The sequence below is a fragment of the Vicugna pacos genome, chromosome 7, assembly GCF_048564905.1.
Source record: "Vicugna pacos chromosome 7, VicPac4, whole genome shotgun sequence".
NCBI lineage: Eukaryota > Metazoa > Chordata > Mammalia > Artiodactyla > Camelidae > Vicugna > Vicugna pacos.
Window position 1 is genome coordinate 4,847,617 of NC_132993.1, and position 23,975 is coordinate 4,871,591.

General features: G+C 41.7%; 1 protein-coding gene across 2 annotated transcripts in view; it reads left to right on the top strand.

Annotated features, from left to right (window-relative positions):
* RHEB (Ras homolog, mTORC1 binding) overlaps positions 1-22,189 on the top strand; it is a 42,063-nt gene extending 19,874 nt beyond the window's left edge. The window contains exons 2-8 of one of the 2 annotated variants that reach the window (XM_072964126.1): positions 3,025-3,096; positions 8,744-8,811; positions 14,375-14,457; positions 15,106-15,162; positions 15,275-15,322; positions 16,107-16,188; positions 21,674-22,189. In XM_072964126.1, the coding sequence (XP_072820227.1) occupies positions 3,025-3,096; positions 8,744-8,811; positions 14,375-14,457; positions 15,106-15,162; positions 15,275-15,322; positions 16,107-16,188; positions 21,674-21,766 (503 nt within the window). In that variant the 3' untranslated portion in view covers positions 21,767-22,189. The remainder of the gene's footprint in view (positions 1-3,024; positions 3,097-8,743; positions 8,812-14,374; positions 14,458-15,105; positions 15,163-15,274; positions 15,323-16,106; positions 16,189-21,673) is intronic. The other variant, XM_072964127.1, reaches the window with a different exon arrangement.
* Positions 22,190-23,975: the final 1,786 nt, after the last annotated feature.

Sequence of the window (23,975 nt, forward strand, 5' to 3'; positions counted from 1 at the left end):
GCCTGAGAACACTATGAGCAGTGGGATTTATTTACTAAGAATGTCATTTAGTGCTGACTTGTAAAGATTTCAAAACTGGTTGTCTTATAATTCTACCTTTTAATGGAAACAGCAGAAAACCGCTGTGTCAAGCCTGCAAATGCAGCCTTCCTGTCCCTTGTTAATTTAAACAATTAATGATCTCCCCTTAGGAGAGAGTCCAAGGATGAGCACCCCCAGGGAGACCTAGCTTTTCTTCAGTCCCACTTCTGCAAATGAATGATCCCTTTTTCTGAGGACCAGTCTGAGAAATCCAGCTTGCTCCCTGAGGAACTGGAGTTTTAAATCTGGTGTCCCAGTTACTCTTGAAGATGATAGTTTGCTGTCAACCTACGTTGTGGTTTGGGTTGAGCTACATTGTCTGTATTTGCCAGAATAATTACTTGTGTTTTCAAGTTAAGTGTTAATGTAGGCTATGAAATAATTTATGTTCTTTATAAAGATACAGATGAGGGACTCTTCTTTGGATATAACCACTAATTGTATTTTTTAATGTGGTCCACTATTCTCTCAGACACCATTTTTGCACTTTATTTCATGCTATCTTGTTTGATAACTTTCTTTTCAGTTTGGTTGTGGCTTTTGCAGTTGCATGCGATGATTCCTGAGGCTGTTCTCCCCGCCTTCTCCCCTGCCAGTAAGGCTGTGAGACGTAGCTGGTGTCACACAGAGAACTGTCTAATCCCAGGTTTCCTACTGGTTTCCCTCCACTTCGGGGGAAATAAGCATATATATCATACCTGCTTTGTTTCACTCTTTTTAATCCAGTTCTACTTTTAAGTTTATTTTTTCACGTCATTTTTAATTCCTTTCTTTTGTATTCTTCAAAAGCTCCAAAGAAGTTTCTGATTTTCCTTCTAAAATTTTTCGGTTTTGCTAACTTATGAAAGGGGTTTTTTCTTGCTGTTTTCATTACAAAAAATAGTTCTGCTGTACTTTGAGCTAAATGCTCCTTTATGGGCTGGCTTATATAACATGGTTTCTTTTGAACACAATCCATTTGAAGTGTGTGGAGTTCCTGGACCACCACTGTTTCCCTGGATCACAGGCGGCAGGCCCATGCTTGGGCACCAACAAATACTAGATACGTGTTTCTTAATTTCCATTGAACTGTGTTTCCTAGTTACGTGTATAAAATTGAGATCTGTTGTAGAATCTGAATGTATGGAGGTGCCCTGTGGAGGTCTGAGCCCAGGCGTCTACAGCGTGTCAGGCACTGCACTGGTCTTGGCAGACTAATTAGAGAAAGAAGATAATTTTGGTTAACTTCAAGCACTAAAAAGAATAAAACAAGATGGCTATGGAGAGTGACTATTAAGGAGTGGTGCCACCAAGGCGGGCAGGCACTTGGCAGGGCTAGAAGGATGTGACTGGAAGGGGGTGGGGTGGAGGCCCTTGGAGGAGGGGATGGCACCAGATGAGGTCAGGTAAGCGGGGAGGAGGGGGAGCCTGGTGTCGTGGCCCACAGTGAGGGTGAGGAGTTGGGGATTTATTCTGGTTGCAATGAGGATTTTAAGCAGGGAAGTATCATTTGATTTTCAAAAGCTCTTTGTAGGCTGCTTTGTAGAGAATGATTTGAGTTTTTAGTAATTCTGGAGCCACTTTGAGCTGTGCTTAGCTTCTCATGACAAGTAAACAGGCCTGCCAGCTTGGAGGTTTTCTGTTTGTCTCCGAGAAGCCCCCCACTTTTAAGCTCATTTATTAATTAATTTCTGAGTGTTTGGGGACTGCCTCTGGTGTGAAAACATTTTGCCACCTGTGAACTGCACGTCTCCATGGTCTGGAGGAGAACAGGCACAACCCAGACCTCAGGAGTATGAAGCTCATTTTATCAAACTTCTGTCCGTGCCTCTCCCCTGCACATCCTTTGAGATGAGGGTTTGGTGAGAAACGGGAGGAGTGGAGTGTGTTTAATTGTGCTCTGAGGATGTCTTAGAGGAGGAGGGTTTGGGGTGAAATTAGGGAGGGACCACTTCCTATTTCCTGGTGATAAAATCAGTCTCCCCTCTATATTGACAGGTTCCACATCCAGGAGTTCAACCAACCTTGGGTGGAAAATACTGGCGGGGGAGGGAGCGGGCAGATTCCAGAAAATACTGAAAAGCAGAATTTGAATTTGCCGCACGCTGGGAACTATTTACATAGAATTTGCATAGTATTAGGTATTGTAAGTAATCTAGAGATGATTTTAAAGTATACGGGAGGATATGCTAGGTTATATGCAAATACTATACCATTTTATATAAGGGACTTGAGTAGCCTTGGGTTTTGGTGTCTGAGGAACCAGTCTTCCAGGATACAGAGGGATGGCTCTATGCGTACTCTGTTCTTGCACTGTTTTTTCACAGGGTACCCTGTTCCAAAGTCCTCCCGTAGAAATTTAGCTGACAATAGAGGCAGTGAGAATTTAGGGCTCTGGTTCTTGATCTGTTAATATAGGTTCAGTTATTACTGGTGGTTTTGTGATGTCAGAGCATTTCTGTCTTGTCTTCTGTGTGCCAGACATTGCAAGGCCTTCGGTACTGAATGACTCGGAGAGGATTTCTACCTTCAAGAAGTTTTTAAAATAGACTTTTATCACATATTTTCAGATTATCCTCTTTAAAAACTACTTGGTAAATAACACTTTACAGCAGCCATAAAAGGAACCCAAACAAACTAATCATTATTAATTAATTAATTAATTATTTAATTCCAAGTTCAAAATTAACCGTCAGATTTCAGGGACACAAGAGGAAATTAGCTTAGATCTTATTTAAGAGTTTGTTTACTTTTAACAGAATTCATGATGTGGTTATTGGTCACTACTATTTCTTAATGTCACAGCAGTGTTTCATTCATAACAGTTCAATTGCTTAAATTCCTATAATATAGAGCAAATTAATGAAATTTATTTCCTTTTAGGGTATTTTTTGGTAAAATAGTAGGATTTTTTTTCTTACTTTAATGTGCCAGTACATACTGAGCTGTTGTTCTCTTTTATAGGGAAATCCTCATTGACGATTCAGTTTGTTGAAGGCCAATTTGTTGACTCCTACGATCCAACCATAGAAAACAGTAAGTATTGTTTTCAAGGTTTTATAAACTAAGAAGCCTGGTTTTTGCACACAAACAGCCACTGTGTGTTTCTGGAGGCTTTGATTGCAGGGCGTATCCAGTGAAACCTGTAGATCTCCAACTGGGGTCCAAAGAAAGCTTCTAAAAAGCTTTACCCACTCTACGTTGAATGAATATGTATGTTCAGTCAGTGTCCAGACCCCACCATCTAGAAATTGATGTTCATTTCCATAGGAATCCAGTCCTGTGTTGGAACCTCATATTAGAGATGCTGCTTTAAGAAAACAAATAGTGCGGGTTTCTTCTCTTTCTTTTTTTTTCTTTTTTTTTTTCCTTCTCAACAGTAGCCCTTTTCGGGGATTCCAAGCTTGAAAAGAAAGGGTGAAAACACTCCAGATCCTTTGTGCCTCACTCTTGTAGAAGCACTCATCCCCGCCACCCCTTCCAGTCCTAAAGACTTGAGAAGAAGGCTGTGGGGAAATGAGCTGGCCTGGGCTTGGAGAGAGCCCTGGCAGTAGGTTTTGAAAAGTTGGCTCCACGGCCTGTTGGCATTTCAGGCCATGTGCAGGAAAAGCACCAGAGACCAAAACCAGCCACAACCTGTACCTTGTCCGGTTGCAGTCTATGGTTTTAGGATCTTCCTGAAGCCTTCTAGGACTATGGCACAAGTTTTGGTTCCGGGGATCATGGAAGACCCTGAACCACTTCTACCTGGGGAAGCTGGTCTCGTTCCAGGCTCTCAGAGACCCTAGATAGGCCCTGGAACCAGTCCCCGTAGATTCTTGAGCTAAGACTCACCCAGGGCTGAGCACCAGGAACAGGCAGATGGGGAGGCTTACAGCAGGGGGTGGGCAAACTGCAGCCTGCGGATCAAAAAAGCCCCGCTGCCTTTTGTACATCCCACAAGCAAAGAATGGTTTTTACATTTTTTAATATTTGAAAAAGTCAAAAGAAGAATGATGTTTGTGCCATGTACGTGTTCTATACAATTCTGACTTCAGCGTCCATAAAGTTGTATTGGAACACAGGCACGCTCGTCTGCTGTGTCGTCTGTGGCTGTTTCTGCTCTGTGACAGTGGGGGCCGCCGAGTGGCTGCCGCAGGGGCCATGTGGTCTGCAAAGCCTGAAATCGGCACTGTCTGGCCCTCTACAGGAGGAGTTTGCCAACCTCTGGCTTAAAGTATTCAGCTGCCCTTCATGTCCCAGTATGCTTGTGGCAGGGCAGGAAACCTTTTTGGCTGCTCAACTAACTCTGGGAAGACCCATGTTTGAGAGTAACCCCTGTCAGAACCCGGAGGAGGAGTCCTGACTGCATCCTGTGATTTGTTTAGCTTTCACAGAATACTGTGCCAGTGTGAAGAGCAGGTTAATTTGAATGCTACATGGACAAGTTTGGTTATCTCGCCATTGGAATGAGAACATAAAAAAGCCATGATCTTGCCCTTAGTATTTGCTATAATAGCAATTTCAGAGTTTGTGTCCTTAAAGAGATAAGGCTCATTGAGAATTTCATTCATAGAACAGTAGAAGATAGTTTTCATGATAAGCTCTGCCCATAAAAGTGGTTTTTATAATTGTGTATCTTTGTGCCATTTAAAATTGAATTGGAAGGAAAGTCATGGTGTTGTATATAAATACATTTTCATTATATATAAGGAATGGACCTGATGGAAGTCCAACTTTCTTAACCTTGATTTATCTCAGAAACAGAATATGACCCTACTTTGAAGGCCGTCGACATCATCTTTAATCATGTTTTTAATATTTTCCTAATACTTAGTATTCAGTAATAAGGAATAAATCCATAGTATTTATTAATAAATCTTTAGGCAAAAGCAGAAATGAATATCAGAGGTTGTGAATCCCTTAAAAGTTCTTGAGGTGTGTACAGACATACTCCATATACCATGCTTCTGACCATCTCACAGGCAGAAGCCCTCCACCCCTTCCCCCACAATTTAGTAGAAAAACATTGTTCAGTGCTAACAAGGAATAAGAAAGGGAATGGTTATCATAAACTCGTTGCTAGCAACATAAATGAACGAGTGGTTTTATGATTTTAAAAAACACAGTACTCTGTAAATCTGGGAATCTCATGATGATTTTATACTTGACTTTATAATGGAGGACAGGTTGTTTCCAGCAGATACTCAGTGGTAACACATCTCTATAAAGTATCACTACAAAGGCAGATGTTCTGGGACTATGTCATCTTCCTTTAAAATAAGGGTATAGGAGAATAGCATCCATAAAACCATAGTAGTATTTTCTTGTTTGAGGAAATTTCTAGACCAAAGCCTGCTCATGTAAATGTGCTTTCTTATATAAGTGTTAATCTGGCAACTCAGTACAAACTAAATTGATATGATGAAATTTAACTAGTGGTGGTTTATCATTTAGAGGAAGAATAACAGCAATTTATAATTTCTGCCGGCCGCAGGGTAGCACTGTTGATGAATTAATAAAGCTCCTCTCAGAAAGTTGGGAAATTCTGATTGGAAGTTTTCAAGCATTGCACGGTGGTAGACTTCTCAGCAGGGTATGAATTAGGAGTTCTCAGTACACTTTAGTAACACAGATCTTACTTTGTGAATACCTAGTTTTATAAATCTCTTATTATCTTATTAGTAGGTTTTACTAGTAAGTGGCTGTTAGTCTGCTTAGGGCAATTTCAGGGTTTTAGGTTGGAAATTGGATTAATTTCTCCAGTGATTGTAAAGGGAGGGAGAGAGGAGAGTTCAGAGGAAATGATCTCAGGAGCGAGCCAGCTTTCCCTTCTTCTACAAGGTTAAAGATGGAGGGTGTGCAAGAATTTGTTCCTGGTCTCTGGAGCTGACAGACACACTTCTCATTACAGTTCCCAGTTCTCTGTAGTAACAAGAAGAGGCAGTTTTCCCAAGACAGATGGAAGGTCTTCAGTTTCATTTCTCTGCTGTGTGTAGGAGGATTTACATCCTTTTTATATGCAAGGAAATACTAAAACGTTTATTAATATCTTATTTCTTTTATATCTCTTCCCTGTTTACTGTCACCTCCCTGGCCGATACTTCCCCAGGCTCCTGGCTGAATCTTCCTCATTTTTCTGACCTGGCATCATAGATCCCCCTGGGCCACAGCCTCAGGCTCTCTCTGCACTTGCTCCCTCCTGGTCTCCTCTCTTCAAGAATTTGCTTGGGGGGAGGGTATAGCTTAAGTGGTAGAGCACATGCTTAGCATGCGTGAAGTCCTGGGTTCAATCCCCAGTACCTCCTCTAAAAAATAAATAAAGAAACCTTATTACCTCTCCCCACACCCTCACCCCCTCCAACAACAACAGAAAACCTACTTGTCTTACGACACCCCCAGCCTCACCTGAACTCTGAACTTTGGGTTTTTTTCTTTAGCTGCTCTCGTTCCCCCTTGGGTATTTAATAGGCTCTGAAACTGAATATACCTAAACCCAGCTCGCTCCCCTCCCCTCCCCGGTGCTCCTTCTCCAGGCTTTCCTTGAGTTATAGATGGTAACTCACGCGTTGTGTTGCTCAGGCCAAAAACTTGGGGGTCATCCTGACTCTGTTCTTTCACACCTGCTTCCAGTCAGCCAGAAAATCCTTCTGGTTTTACCTTTGAAACACGCCCAGAATCCACCATTTCTCACACCTCCATCTCTGCCTCTCCAGGCCACCGTCACCTTTGGATCATGATAGTCTGTGTGACTGCCATGTTGTGGGCTCCCGCCAATGGTGCTCATCCATTTTTGTCCATTTCTGTTATTCACAGTGCAGCCACAGTCATGTTTTCAAAATGTAAATTAGATCAGGGTACTCCCCTGCTAAAAATCCTTGGTTTTCCCATCACATTCTGAATGAAAATCTGCAGTCCTTCCCATGTTCGATAGGGCCTTCTGCCTCGTCCTCGGCCTAACGACCCACCCCCATTCTATCTGTCTCAGCTGCCTTGACTGTCTTCACGTTTCCTCACTGAGCTTTTTCACTTGCTCTTTAGCTTCTGCCTGGCTGCTTCTCACAGGGAAGATAATCTGTCTGTCTCGCTGTGTCTTCCTTCCTTTACTGGAATGTCAGCTCACAGAGGTCAGGGACTGCAGTATCTATCTCGAGCACCTAGAACAGTGCTAGTGGTGATGACAGACACTCAAGAAATAGTTCTTGAGTGAAGGACTGTTTTGTTTCAGTAATTTTTTCATAATAATTACATTATACTTCATAACTGCAATTACTTAGTTCTAATCGAAGATTATGGCTTATTGCTCACCAGTGTTTCCTACATAATTTTTATAAAGTCTAAGATGCACTTTGTGATCTTACCTGACTGAGGTGTCAGTGGGCAGGTCTTCGCACAGCACCACGACTGCCCCTTGGCTGACAGTGATCAGAAGCACAGTTGGTACAAGATGCTTCCCAAATTCAGAGAGGTTATGATGTGGGCAAAAAATACAGTAGAACATTTTCTTAGAAATATTGAAGCAGGTTATATTGGGTACTCCCTATCTTGGTACATTCTGATTCAGTTTTCATCTAGTTTGACTACTTCATTATTTTAAGTGATAATTTCCAGAAAGGGCACAACAATAATACAAAGTATGGCAGTTGGCTTGAATGGTCTGGTGTGTAATTTTCACTCACCTGATTCTAGCATTCCTACTTGCATCAGAAAAACGGTGCTGCTGCAACTCTCCTAGATGCTTGCTTCTCTCTCCCTGTGGAATTCATCATTCAGATGAGATCTCTCTCTCCTCCTTGTCATGGTTTTCTCTCATAATTTTCATGTCTCTTGCTTTCTCTTTTGGCTGTGGGACAAAATGGGCAAAAAGTGAGTCTTTTCTCAGCAGTGCAAGGGATAGGTTCTGTTGCCCGGTTCCAGTGATGCTGAATGGCCAGCCGGGAAATTGCAGGATTCATTATGAGTCAGAATGGCTGGAACAGGGTATGCAGAAGAAATCTGTTCTGTTTAGTTATGGAGGTTCCAGATGGTTACTTTTTAATATCCTGTTACTATTAATAGTTCTTTCCTCTTTTGTCTGTATCTGTTTGAAGTCTGTCTCCTTAGAATTCTGAATTGCCTTTTCCGGAAGTTATTTCAGTCTTGATTTTTTCCCCCTTGATAGGGAAAAGGAGTGTGACAAATTGCTTGTATCCTTAAGCTAAGTGGGAATGATGGCTTCACACAGAAATTTTATCTGCCAATAAAATTAAGTTTTTATGTACTGAAAGTTCTTAGCACTTCAATTAATATTAGCTCTGTGCTCTGACACTAGACTTGCTATAAATTAATGAAAAGTTCTGTGCTTTTGGTTCATTTTAGACTCAAACTTTATATATTTCACTTTTTCACACTAGGAAAGACTGTCCACAGACAGCATTCATGTTACTTCTATAAGATACGAATTGCTGCCTACTTTCTTTGCCTAGTTTCTTTGAACGAGGCACGAGGTTTATCCAACATTGGTTTTAGTCAGCATTTCTTAGTTAAATAATAGAAGTGAGACAAATCTATAAACTCCGATATTCTTTTTTGTTTAAAGGAACCTTTTTATGAGATCGTTAAGGATTCCGCTTAATTGGTTATCATTGTTTGAGTTTTAAGTGATCTAAAGTTCACTTTGTCTTTTTTTTCAGCCAACTAATACTTAATTCTTTTTTCACTGTAGCTTTCACAAAATTGATCACAGTAAATGGACAAGAATATCATCTTCAACTTGTAGACACAGCTGGGCAGGTCAGTATGTCAGAATCCCATACAGTATGTCCAGCAGTCCTGGCCCTGCCACTGATGCTTAAACAGAGCAGTAATGCCAGGAAACCCCTTGTGATTTATGTGTGTTTGGATATTAATAGGCTGCCTACTTTGTCTTTTCTGAGATATTTATGAAGATTTTTCCAATAATTAACTTGTTTTTCCACTTTAGAATTACTCTAAGTATATTCATCACAGTATTGTGAAGGTTTATATTTATTACAGGATAGTGGTTTTCTATTTTCTAAATGTAAATTTCATATCAGAATCACATTAGTGCTTTTCCTCCCTTTGTAATATGTATTCTCCTACATTAAGAACATAAATAGATCTTTTCTAGGGGAAAGGCATGGGAAATGTATAGGGCAGAATGGATGTATTATATGATTGTGTATTAATTATTATGGTTGTATTATATGATTACTAGATTAAGGAGTGTTGGTTTGATTTGCTAAACAATAGGTAATTGCCAAGGTAAGTAACCCAAAAAAGATGTTCACAGGTCAGTGTGGTGGTGATGTGGAGAATGAATGGCCAGAGGAATTGACTGGAAGCAAAGGGTGAAAGAAATTAAGAGAACCTGAAGGGAGCAAAGAAAAGTTTTGATAGTCATCTTCCCCTTTACCATGTCACCCAGTCCTGCTTTTACTAGAAACCATCTTGTTAGGCTGAATTGATGACTGTTCACTGGAGGGTGGGGCGTGTAGAGAAGCTGGGATGTCAGTTTCTAACCCCTCACCTTGTATCTTATAGTCCACAAAGGATCAGGCTAGCAGGCGGGTGGGTGCTGTGCCATGTCTGCCGCGGTGAATGGAGGCTTCTTTCTGGAACCCGGGGAAACTGGGATAGACTTAGCAAGATGGGGCCTGTCCTGCGAGTTTGGAATGAATGCCTTCTGCTTTATATTTTGAAGCGAGCATAGCAGGAAAGTGTAACTCCCCCCACAGTAAAGCAAGACAGTAGCTATATTAGGGGGGAGGGTCTAGCTGTGTGGTAGGACCTCTTAGCATGCACAAGGTCCTGGGTTCAATCCCCAGGACCTCCATTAAAAAAATTTTTTTAATACATAAATAAACACATAAACCTAAATTGCCCCCCCAAAAGACAGTAACTGTGTTGAGTTGTCTTAGCCCTGGAGGAGCCCTGGAATTTCAATTCTGGAAGCTTCAAATAAAATCAGTGAACTGTGTATGTCACAGAGCTATGACATGTAACTCACTCCACACACTCCATCTGTGGTGGGCGTGCTCAGCTTCCGTCACCAGACCCCATGGCTCTTAGAGCAGAGCCATCCTAGGCTTTTACTCTACAGGGACCTGTCCGCTGACAGAAGGAGAAACAACAGAAGTCTCCGTCAGCGCCTGATGACATGGAGGAGGCAGCTTATCTTAGAAATCAGTGTAGAAGAGCCCCTGGGTAGGCCCTTGTTCTGGATTCTTAGTGTTAGTTTTCTTCATAATTCTAATGGATATGCAATTTATTACCTAAAATGAGACACTTCTAAGAGTTAAGGAGACACAGGTAAGAATTATGGTGGGACAGCAGGTGTAAACTGAGAGTGTCCTGGCTGAAGATCCAGATTTTGGTGTGCTTTTGTATCTTTGTTTTGAATTTTTATTAAGCTCATGGAAAATGAGGGTAAGGGTAAATTGATTAAGTCACTTTCATGCAGTGATACTTTAGAAATAAATTTCATAGCGGGCCAGAAGGAGAACCAGTATTTCCTAGTTGTTTGGAGCATGGGCTTTGCAGTCACACTGCCTGGGTTTGAATCCTGGCTTTTCTTACTAATTCAGTGACCTTGAGAAACGTAATGAACTTTCCCATGCCTCAGACTCATCTGTCCGATGGTGGTAACGGTGGTGCCTGCCTTCGCAGGATTGTTGCCTGCTTCAGAGCAGGCTTATGAGCCTGAAGAGAACTTGATCCCCATTATCCCCGTCTGCAGCTCTTTGGTGCTGCGGAGGCTGGAGCAGGGCCTAGCATGGGAATGCAGTGGGTGTTCACAGCTTGAACGGGAGGAATGCGGAGGTCTCTGCTCAGAGGAGACCTGTCCTTGAAGGCATTTCTCTGGAGAGACAATGTGTTTATATTGACTCTCCTTATCAACATAGAAGGTATGTTCCTCTGAGGTTGTTTTACTCTGGAGCGTGAAGGTACAAGTGAACATCACGCGCGTCTAACTGGGAGGTGTGGCGAGGGCACAGGTTAATTCCTAGCTGGGCTGTCTTGCTCCTTTGGGTTTTGTTACCACCTGATAAGAATATTTAGAGGATTTTTTCACAAAATATATTCAAATTTAGCTACTTTGAATAATTTTGTTCTCATTGCAGCTGATAGTTCCTAAAGGCTGTCCTCACAGTGGGGAACTATAAAAGGTTATGCTTTAAAAAAAAACCCACAGTAAATTAAGAAAGAAAAAAAAGGTTATGCTAGTGTTTACCGTTCATGATGGTGCCACAGGAGCATTTCCTTATGTCATGGTTCCGCCCTCACTCTGTAGAAACTAGATAAGATGACATATTTATTGCTCCAGGAACTGTTTTAAAATTGGATTATATGGCTGGGTCTGGGACTGAGACTGCTGATAGCAAGGGAAGATGATCGGGGGCAGTTTCTTTAAAAGTGGTCTATGGTCAATTTGTTTACTAGCTCAGACATTTGAGGAGCAAAATTACATGTAATAAACTGCTGTATAGCAATATATGATAGCAAGTCCTATTTATTTATATTTTCTAACTAGTTTAATTGCCCGACTAGGGATGATGATAAACGTAGTTAAATACAAGTTGATTATTTTTAGTTTGCATGAAATACTTTGTTTTGGCTTAATTTAAGTAAACTCAATGTCAGGTGAGTCAGAGACAGTCATTTATACTGTCAAATTCCTTTTTTTAAGTGGTTTTTAAATTCATTTTTTTAAATGATAATAAATGTACCTGTTATAGAAATAAAATAGCACAAAAAGATAAATAGTAGAACTTAAATCTTTCCCACTCTGACTGTCTTAGCTCCACTCCCGTGACAGTAACCCCTTATCAGTTTCTAGTAAATGCTTCCAAGATGTTTTATCCATGAACTTGCAGGTACAGCTTTAAAGTTTTTTTATTTCTTTTTTACACAAAAAGTAACATATCTCTGTATCTCCATCTTGGAGATTATTTCATATCGGTGCGTGCAGCCTCTTTTTCTCCCCACGGCTGTGTATCATCCTGGTGTTTGGATGTATCATAATTAACTATTAATGGACAACTAGGTTGTTTCCAGTCATGCTGCTACCGGCAGTGCTTTGTTTTAGGCAGATGATCTACAGGTAAGAACATTTCCTGGGTGTGGGTCACAGTGGACGTTCTTGCACGCAGTGATCAGGAATGCCTGTTTCCCTACGCCTTCACCAGCACACTGTGTTGCCAAATTTTTTGATATTTGCCAGTCTGCGGTGTCATCTTAATAAACATTTTTCTTATGAAGGAATTTGACCATATTTACCTGTGTTTGAGGACATCTGTATTTCCTTTTCTCTGAATTTTCCTGTGTATTTGTGTTCTTCACCCTTGTCTTTCGGCTGGTCTTTGCTTGATGATTTGAAAGACTCCTTAGTATGTGAAGAAAATTAGCATTTTGTATATGATCTGAGCTGGAAGGTTTTATTTTCAATTTGTCTTCTGTTTGTGGTTTTTATTTGGAAGATTTTCAGCCATGAAGAACTTTCTCATTTTCATATGTTGAATTTATTAATCTTTTTTAACTGATACTGGAATGCATCTTTGCTAAGGTGTGAGTTAGAGATCCAGCTTAGCCATTTACCCCCAGATGGCTCTGCATTTGTTCCCGCTGCATTTCGTTGAGGGTTACTTTAGCCTTACTGATTTGAAATGCCAGTATTATCATGTACCTAATTCCCGTATCTATTTGAGTCTTTGTAGATTTTCTCGTTGGCTTCATTCATGAGCCAGTACTGCACTGTTTCAATTACCATAGCTTTCTGGTTTCCAACCGCCTGCCTCTACAATTACTGTTCTTTCCCAGAAAGTATACTTTTTATCAGGATCATGTTACATTTATATATTTGGATTAACTAGTGGATATTCTCAGGGTTCTACATATTCTTTCTCGCTGAGGACTGTGGCGTACTCTCTGCTGATTTAAATCTTTCATCTCTTGGGGGTATTTTAAGATTTTCTTCAAATGGATCATATACTTTTATTTTCTTAACTTTTATTCCTAGGAATTTTGTCCTTTTTGGTTACTGTTATAGTAGAAAGTCTTTTTGCCTCCATTATACTTTCTAACTAGTTGTTTTTTACACTTGCATCATGAATATGATTATTCTTTTTGTTCCACATCTTCCCTTCAGGGAAAAGGTATTTGGTCTACTGTAGCTGAGCTGGTGACTCAGTCATTTGGAATTTTGTTTTTAATCTGGGTCAAAGGATCTGTCATTCCATTAATAACAATTTGTTTTTCAACATTAACACTGAAATGAATTCAAAATTGAACTAATAACTCAAAGTTTTTGTTTTGCATGTGTAGTAATCTCTGTGATGTTGAAATGCTATTGTCTGATTGATGACTGTTTATAATATCAAAGAATTGATAGTAAAACTTTTCTTTGATTTTTTTTTTTTAAGACACTTTAACATAGGGCAGTGATTCAGGGTCATAATCGCAACCATACTATGGAATTGCAAAGTTAACAGAGACGGTTACTTGATATAACGGTGGCTTGCTGTAATTTTTCTGTAATAGTGCTTGGGATATGTGGTATATTAACAATAATGTTTCAACTGAGAATGAAATGTTTGTGCCAGACAGTGGCACTCTTGCACACTGCATTGACATTAGACACTCTTTTATGCTTTAATAATAATGTATCTAAAGCAGGAGAGTTTTTCATAAAGCTTTATAAAACTGGTACTAACATACTATTGCATAATGTATACCTTTCTTTTTAATTCCTGAAGTTGCTTAATAAATAGTTCATTTGATCCTAAAAAGTCTGAGTATTCTGACCGGGTCTAGTGTTTTGTTTCTCTTCCCTTTTTCAAGTGCTGGTAACAACCCACTGGTGACCCGTAGATGGGCCTCAGGCCATACTGACTCACGTGCAGAGAACAGGTGAAAATACAGATTTATGGTGTAAGCCAAAAGCACTTACGAATTTCCTGTGAGGCCTGAGACTCTGGACTTCTTATCCGTAGAAGAGAGAGGGTGGTACTTTTCCCTTGATACAGGCTCACGGAACCAGCCATCTTTTCATTCCTTCCAACTTCTCCCAGAAACTACAGCAGACATTCGACTTCCCTCAAAAGTCTTAGAATGAGTCATTTTTCAATATTGGGTTAAAGCATATTATTTCCCCCACACCAAACTAGTCTTCACTAAATCTTGAGTGTGTAGGCTATGTTCCTAGAATGATATATTAATCCACTTTTTGTTTACTTTGATTCCTTTGACCACGTGATATGAGAAACTTTGAGTAAATGGTTGCTCGTTATGCTGTGTGAAGGCTTTACTCAAATGGAATTATTTTTTTCTCCCACAGGATGAATATTCCATCTTTCCTCAGACATACTCCATAGATATTAATGGTTATATTCTTGTGTATTCTGTTACATCAATCAAAAGGTAAGACTCACTGCTATTGCTACTTGATTGTGTTTCCTGTGCTTACATTAATCCTTCTGAAGCATTATGCTGGCATTGGCAGAAGTAGCAATTAAACTTCAGTGGTTTTTAGTGGTTGTCTTGTTGGGCAAGCAGGTTAAGGGGGGAATATTATCCCAGTAGACATTCTTATACACCAATGGAATAAAAACTCTCTCTTACCTCAGGCTGCCTGGGTAGATAGTGATTGAACATGAGCTGAGCTTTTCTGATTGAAATGGGAAATACATTAACTCATTTACTTTTTGTGTGTTTTCACCGTGTTGGTGTGGAACACAGGCTGATTGCTAGGACCCTCTCGCTAAGGAACATTCTGCAGATGTTCACTCGGAGATTAAATCCTCCCAGTTGTAGACTTTCCCATTTCCCATCTCTCACCTATTCCACTTGGAATATTCTCAGTAAGGGCGACTGGGTGTTGAGCACATGCACGTGTGAAATAGATTAGTAGGAAAAAGTTAAGGAATCCTTGTGTTCTGTTTAGTTTATATTAACATGGTGAGTCTGACATTTTCTATTTTTCCCACCGTGAACGTTCCATAACAGACATTTTAAAATATCACCATTAAAATGGATATCTGATCTCATGCTTTTTGTTTTGTTTTACAGTTTTGAAGTGATCAAAGTTATCCATGGCAAGTTGTTGGATATGGTGGGGAAAGTGCAGTAAGTAGTAATCATTTATCTCTTTTGTTAGGTAGACTCGTAATAGCATCTTCTGAGCAGTAAAGTCGGGCACTGACTAGTGTACTTTGGCTTTTTTTTCTTACGTTAATAGAATACCTATTATGTTGGTTGGAAATAAGAAAGACCTACATATGGAAAGGTATGTAGCTTCTAAGTAATTTCTGATTTATAAAGTCAAGTCTAAATTGATTTAGTCACTGAAGTTCCATTTTTAATTATCATTCTTATAGCAAGAGTATTTTTAGCTGTAGCATATCTGTTTCTGTGTTCAGAAATGTGGCAGTGATTGTGCATAGCAGAAGCAAAGCTGCGGTAAAAATCTAACCTACCTGAGAACATGTTTCCTGTAAAAAAGGGAGCAAACATTATAGAAAGTTATCTTCAGGTTCTTCTGCTGTTTTGCATAAAGCAGACTCAAAAGGTGATCAGAGCACTCATTTGTTCAACAAAAAGTTTTTTGAGTACCGGGCTCAACATTTAGAGTGCAAACAAGGGAGCGAGGCCCCCGTTCCCGCGGAGCCCTGCATCCCGAGAGGAAGAGACACACAGGCGGGAGGCCTGCAGCCTGTGCACAGCAGGACTTTGCTGCGGGCCCTTGCAGAACGGCCCTGTCCCTGAGTACTCACAGCCTGGCCAGCTCTAACATAGTCGATTGTTACAGATGTTGCAGCACTGGAGTCCTGTTCTCCAAGCTGTAAGAGCTTCCCAGAGCACGAGTAACCTCATAAGGCAGTGTCTGCTCTGTTCCTCAGATCAGGGAAAGCTAAAATGCTCCCCTGTGTTATATACAGGATGATAAGGTTGAGTGGAGGAAGCTTCTGCTTCGTGAGAGAAAAGTTGATTAAGGTGGAGCCTGTTTCATAATTCAATTACAGATGTTTTATAAGAGCCAAGTCCTTGAATTAGAATTTTTTTTCCTTTAGGGTGATCAGTTATGAAGAAGGGAAAGCGTTAGCAGAATCTTGGAACGCAGCTTTTTTGGAATCTTCTGCTAAAGAAAATCAGGTACTTGTTTTGTTTGTTTGTTTGTTTTTTTAATGCATTTCGCCCCGCGTCCCGTCAGTCCTGGGCGTGTGTTCCTTAGCGCTTCACCGCCACCTCATCACTCCTGCTTGACAACCCCATCCTACCACCATTTCTATTATCAGTCTTTGGGTTGCTTTGGGAAGATACTATGGATGTTTAATTCAGTCAATATTCTACTTAAAATGGGACCTAGAATACTTGTAGCATAAACAGGAACTAATTAATAGTAAAGGAAATACTTCCTTTGAGAACATACAGTCTTAGTTTTGTTTTATGCTAAAGGTGACTACAGACGTGAGTCCAGACACAGAAAAGAAGAATGATCTTTAAATCACTTTGGAAATAATTTTATACCCACAGCTCCCCCCTTTTTCTGTGGGATGAAACTGAGTTAGATGCATGTGTTATTGTTAACACAGAGACTGTTAAGACCTATTTTACAAGCATTTGTTACCAGTTTCAGCCCTGCAGCTGTTCCTTTAAAGGCATATGTGAGGAGGGATGTCAGTTCTATTTCAGAAGGCTTCATGGATCTTCTTTTTCCTGTTCCTTCCTTGGCTTTAATCTAGACCTCTAGCGTCCAGCCTTGTCTCCTGCCTCCACGTTCTTACCTTGTATTCCTGTTTGTTGCTGTTAACCTTCTAAAGCCACAGATCAGATCAGATGGGGGCACCCGCCACTGGAAAACCGCCAGTGGCCGTCGCAGTCTGTAGAACAGGGCTCAGCTCCCTCGGCGGGGCACTAAGTGCAGGGCGTGATTTGTGCTTTTCCGGCTTCTCCTTTCACTGCATCCCTGTGCTTTTCAGTCACTCCGGTTACTCCCACTTCCTTAAACACAATGGGTGCTTTCATTCTTCTCTAATTTGAAATAGTCCTTCTCTAATTTGAAATAGTCCTTCTCTAACTAACTACATACTTAACATTCATATGGTGTTCTGTAGTTTTGAAAGTATTTTCAACATGTTTTCTTGTTTGATCCTCAAATAAGATTAATCGGTTTTCATTTCTCTGACAAAACTCATTCAGTGGGGGGTGTGGCTCGTTGTGGGTGGGGATTGTCAGCTGTTGTTTCCCAGCTCTGCCGCCTTTCCCCAGTAAGACCCCTGAGCCCTCAAGGTTCTGCTTGAATTCCACCTTCTCAGTGACCCACCTGCATGATTCATCCAGCTCGAATTAGTAGTGGTTTTTTTCTCTTATCCCCTTTAACTCATTCGGAGACCCAAGACAGTATCAGTAACCTTCACGTGCTCCATGGTGTCCGGCACGGGGATTCTGTATCTAGTGTAGGTGCTTGGTCCACCCAGGTATCCCATATCTGTTTGTCCCTATGTTACGATGAAGGAGATTAAATCTGTGTAATTGGTCCTGAGTTCCAGATGGGAAGAGCTTTATCTGCATCCGTTTAGTTCCCAAGTGCACATAGTGAGAATTCAGATAGCAAGAGGTGAGATAGTAAGAGGTTGTGTAATAGAATTAAATCAGACAGTTATTGGGTGTCTAATCTGCACTTAAGATCATCTAGTTGAACTGTCTCATTTTAGAAGTGAGGAATTTAAGATCCAGAGAGGTAAATACTGTCTCTAAAGTCACTCCGTACTTCATATGGTATAGGAACTTGGACCAAAATTTTAAGCTTAACCCAAATTTTAGTCCTCTCTCCTCTTCACAGTACTTTCTGATGGATGGGAAGAGAGGGCCTTATTCAGGACCAACCTGTAATAGAGATTAAAGTGTTCTTGACGGAGAAACAGGGACAGTTCTGTAATAAAAAGTCTGTGTGAACCTTAACTGGAATTTGGTTCTAAAAACCCTAGTGTAAAAGACATTTTTGATCAATCAGGCAGATTTGATTTCGTTCTGGCTATATTAGGAAAGTAGTATTAATGGTCTTAGGTGTACGATGGTGTCGGGATTATGAAGTGAATGTCCTTATTCTTAGGAAATGCAAACCAAAATATTTAGGGGCCAAGTTTCATAATGTCTGCAACTTAGTTTCAGATGGGATAGATGGGTGGGTCAACAGAGGGGAGCACACAGATACAGCAGAGATATTAACACGTGTTAAATTTGCATATGGGGCTCAGTGTTTATTGTACAGTTGTTCCCTTTTTTCTGTATGGTTGAAAATGTGCATAATAAAAATTTGAAGGTGGCCAAAGAGTACAAATTCCAGTTATAAAATGAGTACTGGGGATCTGATGTAGAGCATGGTGACAATAGTTAACAATATTGTACCTTTGAAAGTTTCTAAGAATAGATCTTAAAAGTTGTCATCACAAGAAAAAAAGTTTGTAACTGTAACAAATGGTGATCATTTTACAATATACTTAAGTATCAAATCATTATGTTGTACACCTGAAACTAATACATGTTCTATGTCAATTATATCTCAATTTAAAAAAAACTTTTGAGGTGGAGAAGTGCAGTTGAGTGGCCCCAAGCTGTCTTTGGTTCTGCTTGCTAACTTCACTGTTTTGTTTCTCTTTGGTGAAAATCTGAGGATCCTAAAATAGTTGTTCTATTTGACTTTTAATCACGTGGGCATCTTCAGCGTATTGTTTCACTACTCACATAGGTTCATGTAACCCCAGTGTGAGTGTGTGTGTGTTACTCTTGTAAGTGTGTGTTACTGTTTATTATTCCTTCCAGCGACCTCAACGGTGTAGATTCTTTATGGACCCTTCCTCCAGTGTAATTAAGAGGGATTGCTTAGTAAGGCGTATTGCCTCAGGTGAATTTATCTTTTGAAAGTGACCTCTAATGATTTGTTTAAGGTGTGTAATTAACACACACACTATCTGGTCTCAGGACGCAGGCTTTTTCTTCATCTAGTTTATGTTACACTTTTCTACACCTTAAAATTTTTAATATAGTTCTAGACAGATTCACTCTATAACCTTTTAGTTTCCTTTAAAAGGTCACATACTGCTTTTTGAATGCCCAGGTAAAACATTAATTGTGCTCAAGGCTTAAAGTTAAAATGAAAAAATTCTGATTGCTATAATTCTCTTTAAGTTTTGATAAATAAAACTCTAAAAGAAGGCAAGGGTGGCCTCAAACCTCTTCAGCCAGAAAGGCTTGAAGATCAGATGATCCAACTGTCTCAGTTGCTTTAGCATCTTCATCAGGTCAACAGATAACTTAGTAGACACGAAATAATCCTTTAGGGCGAAAAGATTCTTGTACCCAAATTAGGTTAATACAATGATGATACGCAGATCCTTGGAAAGCAGCGATCGTGACCAATTACCTTAAATTGTCCAGATACTTCCCGGCTCTCAGCTGTGTCTCTTGCGACTCCTGATCATCCTTGCCTTTGAATGGGCTGAAGATAATTGGATCCTGTCTAGTGAGGTTCTCTAGTAATTAGCAGTTCTAATCCCTTATATAAGAGGTGTAAGTGATTCTTATCCACATACACACGAGAATGCTTACTACTAATGCCTCTTTAGTAGGAAGAGAGAGAATTTGTAAGTAAAAAGACACCCACATCAGTAGTCACGTGATCAGAGACCAATCTGTGTGAACTGTTCAAATTTTTTTATTGATAAATTTTCAAGTGTAGCTTTGTATTGCTTACCAAAATCCAAAATTTTTTAAATAAAGTGTCCTCAGTGGAGCTCAGTCAGATTTGTTGATAACAGAGTGCACGGTAGTGAAAATTATCCAGTCAGTGAGAATCCTGCACTCGGACTGTCGCTGAAGTCAGGGGTGTGTTTGCAGCTGTCTTTACTGTGGCGGCCTCACAGGTTGTATGTCAGCAATTTGATGAGAGAGAACGTTACCTTGACAGAGTCAGATCACACAGATCATCGCGGAGAGTGCTGAGATTTATGTAGAAAGCCAGATTCCAGGCACTCTATTTTCTTTGCAAGAGTTTGGCGTGCGTCTTTCCACACGGTTTTCTGTGCATTTTTTTAGGATGAAGTAAATAATGGCTTGTTTGTATAATCATGGGGAAGGAGGGTAATTGATAATGCAGACAGCGGGGAGCTTGCCGAAGCCAGCGACCTTGATTGGACAGGAGAGGTGGGCCTGGGGCTGCTTTAGCTTAATGTGCGAGCCTCGTTCGTACCTGTAGGAAAGAGGGAACCACAGTAGAAGAGCCCAGATTCCAGCGGATGGTCATTTGTGGACTGAGTGTGTGGAGTTCTCTTATGAAAGCTGCTTCTGTTTTCCCAGCTAGCGTAAAACACAGCTATCAGCTCTGAGTGTGGGAACGGGGGAGGGGTTTAGGCGTTTCAGCGAACGGGGGAGGCATGAAACCTTCATCTAGGGGAGTGACTGGACTCGGGAAACGTGGTTGGGCCGCTGGGGGACTGAGGATCCCCTTTGGATTCAGGGTCCTGGGGTAAAGTGGGACCAGTCAGCACACGTGTCCCTGGGTCGTGTCTCCTTGTGGATGCAGACAGCGAGCAGGCGGATAGTTGGCCGAGGAGGAAGTTGAAGGACGGTGACTGATGGTGGGTTGTCGGCTCTCTGCTGGCCCAGGAGGAAAGTGAGGACAAGAAGTGGTTAAGGGACAGGGAAGACGTGTTTGGATCAAGGCAGCAGGTTGTGGGGTTGAGAATGGCTGCGTTCAGGGTTCCGGGAGAAAGTGAGAAGGCAGGGGTCTTGGCGGGGTACTTGACATTGGGGTACACGAGGGTTGGTAATGACAAGATCCAGGCACTGCCCTGCGAGGCTTTTGAAACGGGAGCATTTTTCAGTTATCACAGTGACCACATTCAAAGGACAGGCTCTGACATTTGGCCTGAGTGAGGACGTCCTGCCCTAAATGACAGTGACTTCTTATAAAGGGCTGGTCCATGGGGCTGAGAGGCTGCAGGCAGGAAAGAGAGAGGAGGTCGCGGGTGTGAGGGGCTGGGGCCTGAGTGGTGGTGGAGGCAGAGATGCTGCTGCGGAAGGCGGGCCAACTCGGGGTTTGTGTGTAGCCAGGAGCAGCAGGCTCGAGGGTCATGCGTTATCAACTCACCGCCTGAGAGTCAAAACTGGGAGTTTTAAAGAAGTAGGGGGGAAAGGGGCCTGAAGGACCTGGTCCTGCTTTAGGTCCCAGAACACCAGGGGCCTGAGAACCATTGGGGGTTGGGGGGTGATGATGGACCCTGGAGATCCAGAGACACCATGAGGGGCTGAGTGGGCGGGTGGAGGACCGCAGCAGATGGTGGACAGAGCCCAGGGATGCCGGCTCCTTGGGCGCCTGCAGTGACGAGTGAGAACACGGATCAGAAGCTTGTTTTGAGGTTAGTTCTGCTGGTCTTGAGTCCGGGAGTGATGTGGGGGGTGAGGTGGGGGAGGGCAGAACCCCAGGCTCCTGCAGCTCTGGGGCCACCTCTTTGGTCTCCACACCTGAACCTCCACGTGCAGGAGGGGCAGTGGGCCTTATCCAGTCCTGCCAATAACATGTTTATCAGGCTCCCCTTCAGAATTAATACTGTAATTGCTTTTTCTCTTTGTTTCTCAGACTGCTGTTGATGTTTTTAGAAGGATAATTTTGGAGGCAGAAAAAATTGATGGGGCCGCTTCACAAGGGAAGTCTTCCTGCTCAGTGATGTGATTCTACTGCAGAACCTGAGGACACTGGGGATCCATCCCACCTGAGGAAGCAAACTGCCCATTACCCTTTAAGACAAACTCTGCTTCATTTTTCTTCTGTTAACCTGAAAGATTTCATTTGGGTCAGAGCTTCTCCCCCACCCGCCCCTTTCAGATTATGTTAAACTCTGACTCTGTCCAAATGAGTTCACTTCCATTTTCAAATTTTAAGCAATCATATTTTCAATTTATATATTGTATTTCTTAATAATATTATGACCAAGAATTTTATCGCATTAATTTTTCAGTGTAGTTTGTTGTTTAAAATAATGTAATCATCAAAATGATGCATATTGTTACACTACTATTAACTAGGCTTCATATATCAGTGTTTATTTCATTGTGTTAAATGTATACTTGTAAATAAAACAGCTGCAAACCTTAATCCTGGTGCTACTCAGTGTGGCTTTTAAAGAAGAAACCTGTCCTCCCGAAGGCTGCTTGCCCCGCCTGCAAGATTGGATTCCAGGAGCTGGTGGAGGATGTAGCCGCAGGCAGGCGAGTGGGGCCCAGCAGACAGCGGTGGACTTTGGGGGTGGTGTGCCTGGATTGGGGTGGGCGGGTCTCTGTCAGCTAAAGCTGATTGGTCTTGGGGGTCTGTGAGTGGAGTTGCTCCCCTCCACCCTCAGAGGCCCCCACCATGGCTGGAGTGTTTTGTGCAGGTAGGGCTGTGGGCTTCCTTAGATCCTTCGTCACCCTCTTGCTTGTTGCTAGTTGCCAGGCAGGTGGTTACCGAACACTGCTGACACCTCTAAGGCAGTTTCCTCATCTGTAAATAGGGCGGCACCCGCTACATGGGGGGACATGAAACACCAGAACAGGTACTGCTGCTGCCACCCACCACCACGCCGAGGTAACGTGCTCCCCGTCACTGAGAGACCAGCTGCAACACCACACTCGGAACACATACAATCAAATCAACCGTTTTGTGGATGGGATCACCACACTGGGAAGCAGAACTGACCCTGTGGTATTCAAGGGTCAAGGTCAGACATAACTCTCCAGAGTGCAGAGTTCTGTTGTGTTCGTGGCACTGAGAACAGTGTCCAGCGCACAGTAGGTGCTCAGAAAATATCTGAATGGACGGATGCACTGCACTGTATAACAGAGCACCACCCCTTCCAAACAGGAGAGCCAGGCCTAGAGGACGCTCCGTGAAGAGCTGAACTTCAGCTGCCAGTATGAATGTGCTGCTCAGAGCTTCCATTTATACAAAAATAACTTTTCAGATGAAGAAGTTGCCTGGATGAACTGGATCCAGATTTGCTGTGGTCTCATTCAGTGAGTACTAACCCATAATATTAGGCCTAAGGATAAACCCTGGTAACAAGTGATGATGCTATATTGTCCAAATTTATTTTTATTTAAAAAGTGAATATTTCATAGGGTCTTCTAAGGCTCAAATTTCATCCTGGAATGATGACACAAAAGTACTTAAAAGATCCAAAATACTGGGATATTCTAAAAACAATTTTTCATTAAAAAATCAGTTACAAAGCAAAATTATGTTGTATCGTTAGCTCTGCTAATGATGTGTTATCTGAGCTGCTGAAGAAGTTCTTACAACTGCCAGGTTGGACTTGGATTTTGTTACACTGTATTTCATCACTCCTAAGACTCTTCCCTACATTTGAGCATTGTTCTTAGTGGCACATAAATGCAGTCTTAGATGCACTGAAGGACAGTAAGTGTTCATACAAAACTAGGTATATATCCAGAGCTGTTTTGCAATTCATGATAAACACAAACTATAAAGTCACATTAAAAAGTAAAATTAATGTGATGGAATTTTGCTAAAACGACATTGTTCACTCAACCCTCTCTGGTCTGCAGTGTCTCCCCCCTGCCTGCTGCCGTGTCACTGATGGTGTTCTGGCCTAAACTGCCCATCACCTCCTTGTCACCAAATCCAGTAGGTGTTTCCTGGTCTCTTTCTTGACCCTCCAGCAGCACTGCACACAGTTGGTGACTTCTCTTTGGAAGTCTTCTGTTTCCGCCTCTGGTTTCCCTCCCAGCTCACCGTTGCTGCCCTAGTCTCCTTTGCTGTTTCCTCCTACATTAGCCTCTCAGTGGACCCTTTTTCCTTCTCCCTTTCCCTGATTTCATCCAGGCACATAGCCTTCACTACCGTGTTTCCCAAAAACCAAAATTCCTTTCTGCCACCCTGACCC